Below are 17,890 nucleotides of genomic sequence, written 5' to 3'. Positions count from 1 at the left end.
GCAAAAAGGAATGCGGAGTAGGACGCTAGATGTTTCTTTTGAGCGTGACACAGCTTCTGGGAATTACTTGTAGTCAACAAAGCAGCGATATATTGTGCTTCAGAAGAGGGATTTTCATAGGTAAGAAACATTAGAAACAGGATGAAATTTACTCTAGCACTTTGCGTGCGTTTACACTCCATTTCGGTATGATATATTTAACCATGGAAATTCTTACAAAATACGATTCCGGGCTTAAACGTCGTCGTTATTTATTTCGAATCTATTCTATCAAATTTCAGTACTGCTTCGAATGTATTTGGTCTTGACACTCCATAGTCACAGTATCTCAACTCGATCCTACATTCAATTCCGTTGACCTAGATTAAACGCTAGTCGAAGTGGCAGATATTCATAGGCCATTCCCCGTTTCCCTCCAGCTATATCGCTGTTGAAAGAAACAGATACATCGACGTATGTTTTACAATTGCGAAACGTATCCTGCAACGCTCATCAGCGTGGCATAAATGCAAGGTGAAGCGAGATTTTCGATTAGGCTAATATGGATGCTGCGCGAGCAGAGAATTCCTTGTCGCAGGACTCGTAGCCGCTCCCACAGGGAGAAATAGAGACGGAGAAAGAGAGAGAAATTAAGAGAAGCGGAACAAGGGAGTGTGAAATAGTGGAATAGACCGGACTGCAAAAAGGAGATCAATGAATAATTTTGAAGTAGTGAACGAACGAAAAGCCATCGATTGAAATTTTCATCGTGCTTTCGCACGCGCATGTTCGTTCAATTATTTATTCACGGAATAACGAACGAACAAGCAGATAAGTCGGGTTGGCGAGCAAACGAACGAAGAAGCGAACGGCGCGTGGTTCGACGACGAAAGAAACTAAAATGGCAAGAAGGTAAGAGCGACGACACATTGAACGGTTTTCGGACGTTATGGAAAATTGCAGGCGAGGTTACGTCGTCGAAAGGTCTCGAGCTAATCCTGTCGAGTACCTCTGACGCGACGCGACGTTCGAACTCGGCGGAGAGATAACTTGGGATATAGCTAATTTCATATTTGGCGTTCACACGTCGAATTTAAACGAGCACACGTGGCCGCGTCGCGTCACGTTATTATTAGGTGTCTGCAGCTCGTATAAAGCGTAGCCAGTGGTTTCTAGTGAATTTCAGTCTGACATCCAGCCGTTTTGTGTTTTAATATCGCGGCGTTCACGTTCGCGTCACCGTGCCGCCCACGCTTTAAATTCATTTCACGAAGTGCAGCAGCGTCGGGTTTGAAAAAGGGCGACGCACATGTCGTTCTCGACGTTTCCAATGGCAGGTCGCGTTACACAAGCGCGTGGAATTACAATATCGGATTTCATTTTCCGTCATAGGATCGGAGATTTCTCGGAGAAAGAGCCGGCGGAATGCTTCCGAGTGAAATTCGCCGCGCGATGAACGGTTTTGCACGATCACCGCTCCTCTTGTCCTCCTTTGCAACAAGTATATTCTATACTAAGACCGGAGCACCCAGCTAGGATGATAGGCGTTTCCTTTAAGCAAAATATAGTTGGCTGAAGATGGTTTCAGAAACCGAAGTGAGCGATGTACCGTCTCGACGCGAGAATACGACGTGTTTATCAAACCGTCTGGTCTCTTGGAACAGGAATTGGCTTCCAAATAATGATAAACTGCCGGCTTTTATTATTCTGGCTACGTATTTCTATAATAAGATTTCTCCATCCCGTTGAACCAGCGAAGAACGCGGTATAACATTACACGATATACTTTGGACATTCTAACAGCCTGTTCTTCGTTTTACCATCGGATCGATTCATTACGCATACTGTTCATAAGAAATAGAATTGTACTAGCAATGATATTCATCTAATTCAAGCTGACTCGACGCTCGGTCATCCTCGCTTTTCTGACTGTAAAAGGGAATTTTTATCAAGCCGCCCCGTTATTTGACTCTCCGTTTGAACACCGATACTGGACGCGCGAACGCGTGAACTTCGTATTAGAAATCCGCGCGTTCACGAAACAAGAAACGATAATAAAAGCAGACGAGTTCAGGCTGGAATCAACTGGTTGAATTCCGCAGGAATTTTCGAGGCTTCCCCAACAGGCAATAACGAGGATTCGGCCTCGTTTATCACCACTTGTAGCTCTACTCTGGCCGGCCGAACCGTTTTCTCTCGCTCGTGTTCGCAAAAGGAAGAAGGCGCGACTACTATCTCGTTCCTGCGACGACCGCTTGGTCGGGTTGCGACGCTACGTAACCCTCTTTCAGCCCTTTATTTTCAGGCCGTTTTCACACGTATCGCTACTACCACCATCGTCGCCACCGTCAGTATCTCTTTCTCCCTTTCACCATTTTTTCTTGCTCTATTTTCTCCGCTCTGTTCACTTTCCAGCGAATCGAGAACTCGACGACGAGCACGCACGCGCGCACGTTCATGGTCGTGTAAAAGCTATCCCATTCTCTTGCAACTATACGTGGAACTCCTGTTTTCCGATGCACGAAGCAGACGTTTGTCTGGCACGCGACTACTCGGCTTCTTCCACGTCCTCATTCTACTTTTGCTACGCCGACGCACAGCTGATTCTTCTTTCTCGGCTCTGGTCGGATAGTATCTTGTCCCTCGAGGGTAAAAGCCGACTGCGTCGCGGAAAGTCAATGAGACAGCTGTGGCTGTGACCAACTCCCTCAATGGCTGATTATAACAAACTCTGCCGATGGATCGATTAGAAACCGGATTTATCTTCCCTTTTATCACGTACAATTACTCGATCGTGATCCTGGTCTCTTCATTGAATCCAGTTTTCCTTAGTTTATACGATAAAGACGTGCCTAACGGTGATGAGCGTTACTTTACCTCGGCAGGCTTTTCATCAGTCCTCGACACTGTAAGATACATCCCGCGATAAGAAGAAAGTTTACGGAGATAGCTGACGTATTAATTAGCCGGCGCGTATTAATCTTCGTCGAGTAATCGAAACAAGTAACGAACGTCGTGCCCGTCATCGCGGTACACTGGCGCGAAACTTTTAATATTTCATGGTGTCATTTCCTCCTTTTTACTCTTTTCTTTGTCCTTTTTCCTTCTTTTTTTTCCTTTTTATTGAAAACTCGTGCACAAGATGGACAATAACGCTGGGGCATCGATAGATTAACGACAAGATCGAATCCATCGTAACGTGGACGGGGAGTAACGCTGGGGAAAAGGAAATTAACAACTTCTCTTTTTCCTCGATCGTCAATTTTATTGCGACTTCTCGCCTCCACTCGGCAAGCAGATTCGTCCTGGCTAGATGATTGCATGGAATTTACTCGAAAGACCCAAGATATGCCCGATACACACAACGAAGAAGATGACGAAATGAGAGTGGTCGATAGTTGCACGACGCTCTTTCCAGTATTCCGTTTTCCTCATCCCCCTCAGCTCTTCTCCTTACTCCTTCGCGGAACTCACTCCAGTTTCCATGCGAACGACGGCCCCGTGCTTCGCTTTCTTCGCAGTTTAACGTAACATCTATACAAGTTCGTTGCGATACGTGTTCCAATGCAACCGTACAGCTACATTGTCGAAAGCAACAATGACGACGACTTGTTTTTCCTCCTTCGCGTCTCTGCTCTCTTTCAGTTTCTTTTTTCCCGCCGCTGTTCCTCTACGTTTCTAATACGACCAAATGGGCTACGTCCTTCGCATAGACGAGAGCGTTAAACAATGAAATCTCTCAATTATGGTAAACCGGTAAACCGGTAAATTAGACGACAGATGGGTTTAATGACCGGACGTTGAAAGAAGTTTTGTTTGGTAGAGATCTAAGCCTTCTCGCACGATGAATTAATGTTATCAGCGAAGTTTAAGTCATCGCGAATTTACTGTCATTTGTATCATCTTCTTCTAATAAAGACGAAGTCTGCCATATTATTTTGACAGATAATTTCTTTCATCTTCAAGTAACTTGCGTAATTTCATGATGTACTTTGGGAATGATCGTAGAATTCGATTCTATAAAGTTTAAAGCAGATCTTATCGATGTAAAATACATATTCTCCCCCTTACGTCGGTGTAAATATTCAAAATTCTTTGATATGATTTGTGAGTCATTTCGTGGAATATCCATATGTTAATTTTGCAACGTTTCCATACAGATTTTACACTCAAATTGCTTACATTTCTTTCATCGTTCATCATAACTTCGGTTTTGAAATGAAGACGACATTGTATCTGAATATTCTGTATATCGTTACATCCTGTTTTGAATAATTCGTGATCTTCTGGCATTCTGGCATTTTTCAACGTCTACAGATATTTCGCAATTGACGATCCCTCGAAAGCACGTTTAGTAATTCTATCCTTCTATCATACTCGGTAGATACTCGTACTGACACTTTCGTAGTCATGATTTTTAATGCTTGCGATGGTAGAAAACATGCTATTAATAAAATCTTGTTATTAGTCGAAGAAAATACGAGGAGAAACGTTTCCTGAGGAAATATTTCTGATATATTCCGCGGAAGCTTGTTGTAGAAAGCAACTTCCACTAAAAGCCGCTTCAAATATTGCATAAAACTTTAATTTATTATTACGAGTGTAACGACAAGAAGAAAATAAAATCTCCATTTCTCGCTTCAGCGACGTACAAGCAGAAGCTTACAGCAGCTAAATTGGAATTTCGAACCATTTCAATCCACTCGAAACGATTCAAACTGTCTAACTGCTTTAATATTTTCTTTATTCCATCCTAGAAACAAAATATCTGTGGGGCAAATTGAAAAATCCCTTTGACCCTTTGCAGGAGCATATTTGTTCTCAGTCATTGAAACAATGAGCCACTCTAACTCAGCCTACCCAATCAACCCTCTGACGAAGGAACGTCGTACATCGATAAATATTTAAATATATCGTATATTAAGTTTAGAACAAATGCTATTTCTGGCTCGAAGAGGAAACTGAAATTGGTATAACAAGATGTCATCGGACGCTAACTGGAATATTCAACTCCATTCATCCCACGCACTGAATATAACGTAATATCACGATCATTTATTCTCATTTTTATCAAGCTTTCTCAACGATGAAACGTTGAATAGTTGTAAGACTTGAAAGCTTGCACGAGCTACATGAACATTTCCTCCTATTATATTATTACTGTTCATCCAGTACTAAATAATTCCAATCAGTATAGCAGCCATGTCTGAGCGCGATACGATGGTACGAGCGCGAAACAATCCAAAATGAAAGATAGCAAATTCTCGACAGAGTTTGTTTTCAGTCCTTTTTTTCTGTCCGCAAGCGCGATGTTTGTACGTTTGGGTTTGGCAATCAGCGAATATTTGCAGATATTTCCCAAATTTATTAACGCACGCTTTTCGTGTCGAACGCAGTGAAAACATTTCGCATTTCGATAGTCCTTCGCGGTTCGGCTGCGTCGATAGCATCGTGTTGCGTTCGCGAAGGAGGTGCGAAGCACAGTGGCCAGAACGTTGTCCTCGCGAATTCATTTCCTCCGTTCCGAGGAAGGTCTTCAGATGTTCGATTCGATACGACGTTCCATTGAAAAAACGTGATTGGAATAAAATAGCGAATCGTTCGAATCTTCAGACAGAATAGGAGCAACAATAGCCGGCGTGTAGAGTCTTTTTCTTTACTTTTGTTCTTTTCTTTTTTACATCTTTTTGCGTCTTTGCCCTGATTGAATTTACAATTTTTGAGATGGAAAATTGCACACGAGCGATCGCGTGTATCACGGACCGAGGCGTCGATTCATCGCAGCCACGCAATTTGGCATAGCACGTGCTGTTAGCAAACCGACGCGACGGCTACAAATTGATGCCCTCTGGGCCCAATGTCGGTAAATTAATAGAGCCAGCGTTAAGTTCAATCGATGATGCGCAATAAATTGATGAAATCGTTATTGCACAGTCCGGTATTATTTAATCAGCGATGCACACTTCATTCAAGCACAATTTTCTGAATAACCGTGTATAACTAGATGCTCGAATAACACTCCGGAGCCTGGTCCGGCCATTGTTCATCGACGTCGATGATACACTGTAGGACGCTTCATGCTACCGCGCTTCGTTAATGACACCGACCCCCTCGGTGTATCGCGACGTCCCCGGAGAGACACTTGCGTCACAATCGTCCCCGCAGCGTCTTCGTTCGTCGGCTATTTTTTCTCCCCTTGCGATACGTCGAGCTTTTACCTTCTTCTAGTCGAGTTTTTCCACTTTATTGTCGTCCGAGTGCCAAATATGCGAAGCTGCCAGCAAACCGTACCGTGGAATTGTGCGATTCGAAATTGCCCCAAAAAAGGGAAGATGAATATTTCCCTTTCCTTTAGAACGGCATGGGAAAGATATGGCTACGTGACAATGATCAGAGAATTCCCTTTCGCGAGTTTCCTCTTCCATTTTTCTTGTTCAACACGAAACTTTCATGCGATCGCTCCGTGGCCTTTGTTCTTACGTCCGCATCTTGGACCTAGTTCCACGTTACACGTACTCGCTGGTCTTGATAAACTCGTAAGCGTGCGCGTGACAGGTAATAGGTAACAGTTATTCGCAACGGCTCGGTGAAAATCCCGGGAAGTTTATTAAAGGCCTGGCCTCTTGACGCGCACGGCAAACGAAAAGTTTCATTTGAGTATACGCGAGTCGGCGTACCACCTAAGTCTACAGTATTCTGCTTCTTTTAATTCCTCCTCTTCCACTCGTCTTTTGTCCACGATTTTTATCTCTCGAACCGGGGACATCGTTGTAATACAGTTAGTTAACGACCGTCTCCTCTCCGTATACTTCGACCGTATACTTCGAATAAGGAAAATCCAACGTCGCCTGGTTTTACCGAAACATTTGGAAGAAGGCACAATCCCACCGAGAAACCGGAGTAAATACTTTATTTCAATCTTTAGAGGCCCCGTGTCTCTTACCTAAAAGGGTAGTCACAATGCAATCTTTTCAATGAAGTACAGAGTACCCCTTCACAGACGTGCATTTAAGATCCGCGAATGTTTTGCGGAGGAGATGTAAACCGACCGTTATATTCGTTAATCCACTCTTGACGCAGTTAACGATCAGAGCGAGAGAGGGAGAGAATCCTTGGAAACAGTACAATGCGATCCAAGGCACGCCGTGAGACGCGCTCGGCCTTGATAGCTTTCGATGTAATCTGAAATTAATGCACGTTACGAGTTACGTGGTTGAAGCAGCGCATAAGCGTCACGAAGACTAAAAGAAATTTAAGATGCCACGGGACCCGGCCTGAATACAAATTAAACGCAGAGATGGTACACGTGGCCACGGTCCCTCAAAAATGGATAATACGCAAATTCCTTTCTCCGGTCACGCAAATCCAGCTAAGCTACGTTCTAAACTCTCGTCGAACGTTGTACTCTCCTTCGGACATACAGTCTCTTTTTGCAAATTAGAGCGAGTCCGACAGGATCATCCCGGTTGACATGGAACCGTTGTCCAGCGTGTGATCTCGAACTTGCACCGACACGACGTGACCTTACGACTTCCAATGGTCTTGTCGTTTCGAGGACACGCAAAACTCACATTCCTTTCAGCTGTTAACACGCGAGACTCACTTGTAACGATAAGTATATTCGATAATTCGCTAATCGTAAACGATTTAAGATCATAGCGTTTGTTCTACGAATGTTTCGACGAAAGATGACGCGTTTAACAGCGGATCGTTTGTTAACGAGCTTTCAACATCTTCCTAACCCTGCGTCAATATTAGAGTAACGACGCGGCTCGTGAGCTGTCAGCTATTAGTAGTTAGTTACCATTCGCGTGCCGCCGCTGCTCGCCGTGGAAGATCCTCATTTAGGACGCGCCGTGTCCTTACGAGACTTACGACGTACACTCGCACTTGAACCGTTTGTCGACCAGAACACGCGGAGTGACTGCGATTCAATCGGAACATTACAACTAGGATTAGCGACACATTTTTAGAAACGCATATAAGTTCTCTCTTATGCGTAGGGTTATCGTGCTCGAGCACACGGAACGCATATGATTGCACCGATAGGATTACCGAGTCGCAGAACATTGGTTACGTTACGGTTGACAATACCTACGAATCGTGTAACGCACAGAGGGATCTCGGAAGCTTCGCTAGAAATGCATGGAGCCGACCGTTGTAACATCCAGGTTCTTTCCCGTGGTGATCGTGTAACATGGTACCGATGGATAGGGTAGACATGGATCGAGCGATAATATCGGCTGCGTTTCGTTCGGCCACGAGCGTGCGAGGAACTCGAGGGCGAAAACCGCAGTCGAACCTCGGCGACGTTCTCAGTGGTCAACTTCGAACACAGATAGGACAGTGGCTCGGAGAGTAGCGAGAGCTTGTGGACGAAGATGAACAGGATACGCGCAGGCGGAATGGGGGTAAATAGACGAGCGGAGGAATAGAAGGAGAGGGTAAGAGAGGGTTAAACAGAAAGCGAGAGGAAAAGAGAAAGGGGAATAGGGTGAGAGGGTGAGAGGGTCGAAGGCGAGAAAGATAGAAGAGGGAGGCAGGCGCGTGAAGCGAGATAGAAGAGAAACAGATAGATTAATAGAGAGAGGGAGAACCGTGGCAGGTGCAGGAGAGGATTCGCGTACGGGCGGGTTAGTTGTGCGTACCAATCGCGGGTGCAGGGTACGTCCGCAGGCACGCAGGAGGAGGCGAAAACCGGGCACAGCCCCAGGAGCGGAGGGTCCCGGCGAACGGGGCAAAACCGCCCACGCTGCTTCCTGGGGACCGGCGCGCGTCTGCTCGCGCTGCGACGAGTGCAACGCATTGAGTACCGCGCGCGAAAACGGGCTTCAACGCGACTCGGTTGGGTGGTGGCCCGCTGTTCACTCGTCGGAGAGAAAACGCGAGACAAGGAGGTACGCGAGACAAGGAGGCACGCGAGGAGCGACAGGGATGAGAAGAAAAAGAGAGGGATGCGTGAAGGAGGAAGGGTGAAGAACGGAAGAGGAAGAGGAGGACAGTGGAGAAGGAAGAAGGGTGGCAGGGGTTGAGTCGGGGTAGGAGGTTAGCGGGGACGAGTGAGCTCTGGCGGAGGTTGGGCGACGGGGGTGGCGGCCGATTCTCGGTTGGTGGCGAAGGCTGAAGGGGAGAGAGAGGTGGCGGCGGTAGTGGCGGCGGCGGCGGCGGCGGCGGCGAACATAAAATCCCTCGCACATGCCTGGTGCATTCATTAGGGGGGATGTGTCCGTGCAGCGTACACGTCGACCTGCATCCACGCCACCCTCTCTCTCTCTCGGCGCCACCCCTGGCCTCAGTCGCGCTTCGCGGCCAACTTGGTACACACGCCACTTTGTTGTTTCTCCCTCTCGGAGTTTCGTCCGCATTTGTACGTCTTCGACGTCGCGTCGCGAGATAATCGTGCTACGCGAGAATATTTCGTTTCGATCTTGCCGTCGATCGTCGATTTAACGAGAAAAAGTAATCACCGACGGTCGTTATTAACACCACTCTCTCTGATTACGCCGTCTGTGTTTCTCGTTTTTACATATCGAAACTTCCTTTCCTGCCTTGTTTCTTCGTTCGTTCGATTTGACGCGGTTGCGATCATGAATGACGAACGTTTCATGAGTTGAAGATACCGTATAATATCTACTCGGTGTCGAACGATTATTACGAGTGCGTTCTTTCCGTTGGTAACTATCGTGTGCGCGAATGTACTGTCCATGAAGAAGGCAGAGATCGCAGTTCCATCGTGAAACGCAAAAGAAGCTTCCTGCTGATCGTTCCTTCCGTGAATGTGAAGAGGATCGTCTTCGTTCGTCACCAGGAAGGATTGTCCCCGTAAGATCGTCGCGGAAGATCTTCACGTAGGAGGATCAAAAGGGATCCTTCCTCTGAATCTGCATGGTGCGGCTACACGCCAGGCCGACAGGATTTCATGTTCACGAATTTCAGTAAACCAGGTAACGATGCGCCTAATCCGCCTTCACGGTATCGGCGCGTCGATTTTCAGATTTTCATTCGCGCGACACCCTCGCGTCGTTAGCTCTATCGAGAGAATACGTTCAATTTGCGCGCTCGGCTTTCCTCTGGCTGCACGCGGTGGTTCGCTTAGAGGGGAGGCCAGCTGTGGATTCGCGCCTATTCCGTGGCCCGCAAACAACCTACCAGAACCGGACCCATCGATCGCGAGATCTAGAGGCATGCGTCGCGTGTTCCTCTCTCTCTCACTTTGTCAATCTCCCTTCGAGAGACTAAGACGCAACCCACGTCGAGGCAAAAACGTTCAACTACCACCGATCAAATACGACGTTGATATTTCTTGTCGCACGACCGTTTAAACGCATTTGTTTGGCCAGTTTTTATCGACGCGCTAGCCTCGCTCGTTCGTTGATCCGCTGTTTTGACAGTTCGTTTTCTATTTTTACACGAGTCGATAATCGGATAGGAAAATAAGGGAAATGGTTGTACCGTTCAACGTAGAAAATATGCGGGATGTATCGAAACCGGGGGATCAGAATCCCTTGTTAAATTCCGTAACTGGTCGGAAAACTGTATAGTTTAGCGGATTTCGATAATATGCTCAGTAAACTAGACTGTATTTATTGGTTTACCGTCCGATTGAAACATAAACTCGCTCAGCGCGGACAAAAATACGCGGTAGCGCGATTGTCGATTCTCGAAAATATATTCGCCAACGAACGCGTGCGTGGCCTATTTCGTGACCATCGTATCGTTTCCATTGTTTCGCGAACAGTAAAACCAGGCGAAAGATGTTCCTTCACGCTGTAGATGAGAACAAGAAAAATTTACGAGCGATGAAATTTCAATAAGCGAAACGAATATGCAAGTTAAAACGCGCGAAGACTGACTTTTGCTCAATAAAATGATAAAAAAATCTATTTTTTTAAATACGTAGCTTTATAGTAGCAAATAAAGGAAATCCAAAATTGTACGTAAGATAGACCATAAAATTAGCAATATAGTACGTATCGTATTTCATGTCGGAAAAATTACATATCAACTGAAACGAAGAAACGTTGTTTCTCAGTTTCTAGATACTTCAATTTAAGGTTTGTAATTAGCCGAAGTGCGCGACGAATAAATACGCAACTATGCAATTACTCATTATGTAGCTTACATCTAAAATTGCAATTTACGTAGTTGCGTAAGGTAATAAATATTAAATTTCGCAATTTTTCATAGGAGACAGCGGTAGAAAGGAAAGGAGAGAGGGAATAAAGAAACTCATTTCTTCCTCGAATCCAGAATTCGAAATACGTGAAATAATATTTCTGAATCGGGAATGTTCTTCGGCCCGTACAAACGAAACATTCCTTAAGATATAATTTAAAAGCGACGTCCTACGGGCACGTGCTTTTACGAAAGTTTGTCATGCAAATTTCCTAGAAATATACTGGTCGTTTCACAATCGAAAAATAGGATTTGAGAGAAATAAAACCGAGCGAAATAAAAAAGACGAGCCGCATGTAGCTACGTTAGAATTTTCTCGGGATTATTTGCGCAATGTTTCTCCGGTAACGTTCTTTCCTTATGCAAATACAGAATGCCCTCCTTACATCGTGCACTTCGGTGGACAAATATTACAGTAACGGTATATCAAGATTAATTTTTAATCCTTCGCGATGAGCGGTGGGAAACGAACCATATTTTATCATGCGCGCATGTAGTTTTTCCGTGCATCGGGTTACTTACGCGTTGATTAAGAGAAAAATAAGATAAAAATAGAATTAGCAAAAAAAAAAAAAAAAAAAGAGAGAAAAAGTAAAGAAAAGTAAGTACCATGAACCGATCGCGTTTCATAAACCGATGAACAGTTATCGTTCATTTTCTATAGCTTGATGCAGCAGACGATACTCCTATTAAAATGAACTGGTCGAAAGTTCGAGCATAATCAACGCCAAACAATGTGTTTACACTTTACCCTTCTGAAAAAGACGACGAGAGGGAACAGAAAGCAATTTCTCGCGTCTCTTTTTTACCGTACGTCTCTCGAACGTATCGTGACGTCGTGCAAGATGACGCATCGATATCGATCGAATCCTTCGATCGCAGAAAACCGAAGGAGTATGTGTTGCGCGAGAAAGAGAGAGGGAGAGAGAGACAGAGAGGAAAATGAATTCGCGGCATAACCACGACTTTCAATTGTCTCGTACTAGCGGCAATACTTGTGTAACGCGTAAGAACGTTTAATAAAGGCCCTGAAGTTTCTGCAGCAAAACGTCTCGATCTTTTCAAAATTACACGTTTAAAGCGTGCTATTTCTTCTCCTTCTAAGTCACACCACCGCATTGTCGCTAAGAAAACGTACGACCGAGCGCAGCAGCGTGCGTCTTTTATCGAGACAGCGTATTTTATGCGAACTTTCTTACCACTGCATTAAACTTTACTGCGCTATCGTGAATCCGTTGCGTTTTGTTCGAGCGTGAATTATGTATACCATCGTGTACGACGCTCCTTTCGTTGCGAGTTTTAGTCCGAACGATCGGACCAAGTACCGAACAAAAATCGAAGATACTTGAAGAACGATCGTGCACGTACATGTGTCGATCCATTAATTATTCATCATGACAAAGAGAAGAAAAGATAATTAGAAGTTTTATCGCGAAATGCCGCGCTAATAGTCTGTGTTGGGTAATTTACGAGGAATCGGCGCGCGCGCAGTTAACGCGCGAACATGAGCGCAGCGCGAGAAGATCGCGCAAGCCGCGTGGCACCGCTGCATTTCCGGTATGCACCGCGCGAAGATCGTCCCTGAAGATCTGCCAGCCGCACGGAAGACAGAAACATGTCTTTTTTTCTTCCTTTTTTTTTCTGCCGCGCGACTTCTCAACGCGCTAGGGCGAAAAACAGCGACGTATTCAGCCACAATACGTCACGATATACCTGCTTCCACTTGTTTTCCTCGTGGAACAATCAAGGCCATCGCGAGATAATTATGCAGATAACGGCGATGCTCGCCGATATCCCAGCTGTAGGAGGATCTACAGGTCCGTTCCTTGCTTTACTATTTTTCTCTCTGTATGTCTGTTCTTTAATATCGCCGATCTTTGCTCTTTCACACATACGCATACACATGATTCAGTGTTGAACATTCTTGTTGATTTTAACTTTTTCTGACGATCATGTAGACATGTCATATTTACATATGAAACATATGTATGTATATTACTTTAGAAGCAGATTCTTTTCTCGAACGGTATCTATAGACAACTCGCTCTAGGAACCGGTTCGCACAATTAATTGCGTAACCATTTAGTTGACCCAGGATGATGTTGTTAATGTCTAGTAAACGAGAAGGCTCTTTGTTAGCAATAGGTTTGCGTTCTTCGATGCGATAAAATCGGCTCCGACGCGATTAAAGCAGTCCGTGTAAACGCGCTAATAGCTAACTACTGCAGCCTTTCCAGTAGTTATTCATCGATGAAACGAGTAAATCCGACTTGATACCACCGGATACGATTACTCGTTCTCTCTTCTACTTCTTCTGTTTCCTTTAATTCTTTCGTTTGTACTATCTGCCATAGTTACCCGAACGAGGGTAAAGAGGAGGAAAAACTGAGGAAAAAAGATATATATATATATATATATATATATCGTATATATATATATATATATATCGTGAGAAATTTTCTACGAGTACGCGAGACGGAACAAGAAATAGATTCGAGCAGCGAATCATTTAAAGTTTCTCCCTTCCGCAGAATACTTTCGAATTCACTATACGTCCTGATACGGTTAATAATATTCTTCCTTTCGCTTATTTACGGGACTCTCTTAAACAAGATGTTTTCATCAGGGTAATATCTGTTATAATTTACGACAACGCCTAGCCGCGAAGCGAAAGTACATCACGAAGCAAAACGCGAAGCAAACTTCTTTAAACGAAGTTAAGTTAAGTTTTAAATGTTTTCAGTCGGTGAATCAGTAAAAATATTGCGGCCCTAACGGCAGCATCTATTGTCTTCATTGCCAGGCCAATCGTTTAAAATCCTCAGAAACACACGAGCCCGAGATAAATTCAATTATATTCACTGTGTTATCCGCTTAATACACTGAATTCCTATTTGCCAACACGGCCGTATCTTCGTCGGGGACAAGCAGACGAATAGTAATTTTGCGCAGTGCCAATCAAAGTGCGGATTAAATCTGTTAATGGTCGGGCAAAGCTTGTAAATCCATATTCGGAAACCGATTAAGGAGATTTTCCAATTTTCCCGCTACCTATTGATTTTGAATGGTTAACGCGATTATCGTTCGGCTCGAAATTAATATCAGAAAGCTTACGATTTACGCGAATTACCGTTTAGTGGAGTCAAATGAAGTCGATCGACTCCTTTACATTGCATGATTTTCCGTGAAATGTAATCCCCTCTCGTATAACGTAGCGCAAATACGTCCGTTTAACTAATGGGCCAGCAGAAAAAGAAGCGTGCTTATGAAAAAAAGAATAGCAACATTTTCGTGTTCATCAATCGTGTTCTATTCGCGGAAGTAGTTACGTGATAATAACTGTGCAAACAAATTTTTAGATTAGATTTCGATTTTTAAGGAGGGTGGGATTTGTTCAAGAATGAAACGGATTTTAAGGTTTTCTTTTTATAGCATCTGGTTCAAGGATCTATGAATTTTACATGCATTACGTGCATTACAATATCGTAACAGGGTATAAGTTTGCCACGTTTCACGGGAAGTCGAATTTCCGTGTAACACTTTCAAAAGTATCACACGATGTATCTAAACGTTTTTGTAAAAAATGCTTTATAAAAAGTAAAACAAAAATTACTTTTTTGTTTTTGAATTTCTCATAGAAAGAGAAATTAATTTTTACTATGATAATTGTTTTCAATCACATGATTAGCTTTGTAAAATGAATAGGAGTTGTTTCGTTTATTCTGATTATTATGGAAACATTTTAAGCTCTTAAACTTTCGCGCTATATATGACGATTGAAATCATTTATATTTTTGATAGTACTATGATAAGAATTTTGTTGACAAGAGAAAAGAGTCTATTGAACAAAGGGTAATTTCTGCTAAAATAAGGCGTTTCAAGCTGTCAATAAGATAAATGTGTTTATCTCGATATTTGTTTAGTAAAAGTAGTTGAATTGGGAATTTGTTTACTTTATTTAACTTTTAACGTTCACGTATTCTATAATTTATACATTTCGACAGTAATTTTATTTGGGTAAATTATGCATCGCGTGTTATTTCCATTTTGGCTTTATAATCGTATTATTATTATTATTATTATTATATCGTATTGTATACGAACGTTGAAAACGGAAAAATAAACTTTTGCATAATGATATTTTAATATAAGTCATTGTTTTCTACTTTTCGAAAAACAGATAATATTTTTATTAGTTTGTCGTTGCATCTTAGACTGAAATTAGCATTATTGGAAATATCTATACAAAAGTATGTAAATATAAAGTGAAACAAACGTTCAATTAAACTGAAATTATCGAGAGAAGTCGTATTACGTGACTAGCAACGTTTGAATTCGAGCGCCCTTCGCGCCATTCCCCCCGGCAGATGCACGAAGGTCAAAAGTATTTTAAAAATAAGGCCGTAGGCATTGGCAGATTGGTATGGTAGTGGACGTTAAGGGTCGGGTGGCGTTGTAATGGCAAAAAGTTTGCGAAAGGTGAGTAATCATCGGGACGATAAACAAACTCGGGTCGTTAGTGTATACGATGCGTTAGTTAGCTGGCGCTGGGTTTAGGTAAATAAAGCCGCGTGTGAAGCGTGTTTGAATGGTTAGAAATCGTGCATCAACAAATCGAGTTTTCGCGAGAAGGCTCGTGGTTAGACGAGTACGGCCGACAATGGCGCCCAAGCCTCGCGAATATTGACATTGCCGAAAACATTATCTTCGAATATAGGATATTATCATATCCGTGGGTGACACATACTGCGTCGCAATTAATACTCTAACCTTCTTTTAATTCGCGCTACATTTGTCGAAGTGAAATCGCGAACGCTGTTATTTTTCGGTTACTGAGGTTATGCGAAAAAATGTTTTTGGTACGTATAGTAGCGACGCGTGAACCCTGAAGGGTTTTACAGTTATACTGCAATGTGGCACATTTGCAGAAGCACGGAGGAAGTTGTGTGGGTCTAGAGTTGCGATATAATCTCTGAGGAGATATCGTCAGGCCGATATAGGAGAGTGTGCGTGAAGAAGGCGTGTGAGTTAACGTTTTAAGGGTTAGGGAGTCATTCTGTAGTCAGGGTGATCAAAGTCTCTAGTGTGGACAGTTCAGGGCAGCTAGTTTGGTTGTAGGGTTGGGATTGGAGATAGACAAGATGGACCAACAGTATTGCCTACGGTGGAACAATCATCCAGCCAACCTCACAGACGTTCTCAGCTCCTTGCTTGCCAGAGAGGCACTCTGCGACGTTACCCTGGCGTGTGTTGGAGAGACATTCAAGGCACACCAGACGATACTCTCTGCATGCAGTCCATATTTCGAGAGCATTTTCCTCCAGAATACCCATCCCCATCCAATTATATTCCTGAAGGATGTCAATGAAACGGAAATGAAGGCATTGCTGCACTTTATGTATAAGGGAGAAGTTAACGTTAGTCAGCATCTGCTACCGATGTTCCTTAAAACAGCTGAGGCGTTACAGATTAGAGGCCTCACTGATAATAGTGTAAATAACAAGGCAGAAGAGAAAAGTCCATCGCCAGAACCAGAATCACAATCTGGTGTTAGGCATACTGAATCGCCTAACCTTCAGCCTCTTCCTGAAAAGAGGAAACGAAAGGCCTCGGGCAGCTATGATGTTTCCCTTAGTGGTCCACCCAGTGAACGGTTCATGTCAGATTCTCAGGTACGTAATTTTAGATATTCTATATTGATGTTATTAGTTTATGCATGTAAGTATCACGAGAGTTATGTTTTTACTCTTAAATAATTCAAAAACCATACATTTTTCCTCTGTCATAATTTGTGTTATTATTGTTTTCATTTTCGAGTTCATAATAAGCAATTATTTAATAAAATGTCTACAACAACAGTATAACAGAATAAAAATAGTGAAATAGAATAATTCATTCCTTTTAATCGTGTCAAAAATATTTCTTTATAAGAAACTTTAAATTCTTTTCTATTTTTCTATTCTTTCATATTTTTTTGCAATATGTATTCAAAATATGTGTACAAAATTTGTCAATATTTTTCTGTAAACATAATAACAATTATGAAGTAGGTCACTTTCTTTTAATTTGTATCAGTTTTAAGATTTTTATGTACTCCGATAACTATAAGTACTAGCTATTCCATTTCTAGATAATCTGTATCCTATTTACAATGCTTGAGAAATAAATTATAATAAAACAAGAAGAAAATTATGTCTCAGTATAAAAAAAAGTAAACAGAAATTTCAATAGTGGTGAAATAATGATATATATTGTGTATTTTTGAAAATGGAGTACATAAAATATGTGTTTTGTTTTCTTTATTGTACGTTTATTTTATTATCTAATTGCCGCATTTTTTATATTATATGCAAGTTTATGTTGCAGTATTGGTTTCATGTAAATCTATCGCTTTTAAATAAATCGTTTTCAAAACATATGCTCCCGCGAAGTTGCGCGCGTGCGTTGTGCATGCATGCGTACACGTATACATGTGTAGTCACGTGTGTATGCTCAAAATTTTCTTACAGGTAGCGCCTAAAATTCGAAGATAATGATCGCACTTTATTATCATGAAATTATATATCTATATGATTGGACAGCTTTCCAAATATCTGTACTTGTAACCTTGAGGTATATAGCAAATGCTGATCTTAAAATATCATTTCTGTCACAGACTAATCCTTTAGAATTAATGATGTTTTGGATAATTCCTCTCTTTAAGTAACTGTTCTACATATTTTAATTTTGATAGAAA

The 17,890-nt window shown here is 42.7% G+C and overlaps 1 protein-coding gene across 13 annotated transcripts in view; it reads left to right on the top strand.

Moving 5' to 3' along the window:
- LOC126866148 (sex determination protein fruitless) overlaps positions 1-17,890 on the top strand; it is a 90,780-nt gene continuing 72,890 nt past the window's right edge. For 5 of the 13 annotated variants that reach the window (XM_050619365.1, XM_050619366.1, XM_050619361.1 and 2 more), the window contains exons 1-2: positions 9,182-12,971; positions 16,273-16,826. In XM_050619365.1, coding sequence (XP_050475322.1) covers positions 12,770-12,971; positions 16,273-16,826 — 756 coding nt within the window. In that variant the 5' untranslated portion in view covers positions 9,182-12,769. The other 8 variants (XM_050619362.1, XM_050619367.1, XM_050619358.1 and 5 more) reach the window with 7 other exon arrangements.

The sequence above is a fragment of the Bombus huntii genome, chromosome 5 (genome assembly GCF_024542735.1).
Source record: "Bombus huntii isolate Logan2020A chromosome 5, iyBomHunt1.1, whole genome shotgun sequence".
NCBI classification, from domain to species: Eukaryota; Metazoa; Arthropoda; class Insecta; order Hymenoptera; family Apidae; genus Bombus; species Bombus huntii.
This window is presented reverse-complemented; position numbering and strand designations above follow the sequence as displayed.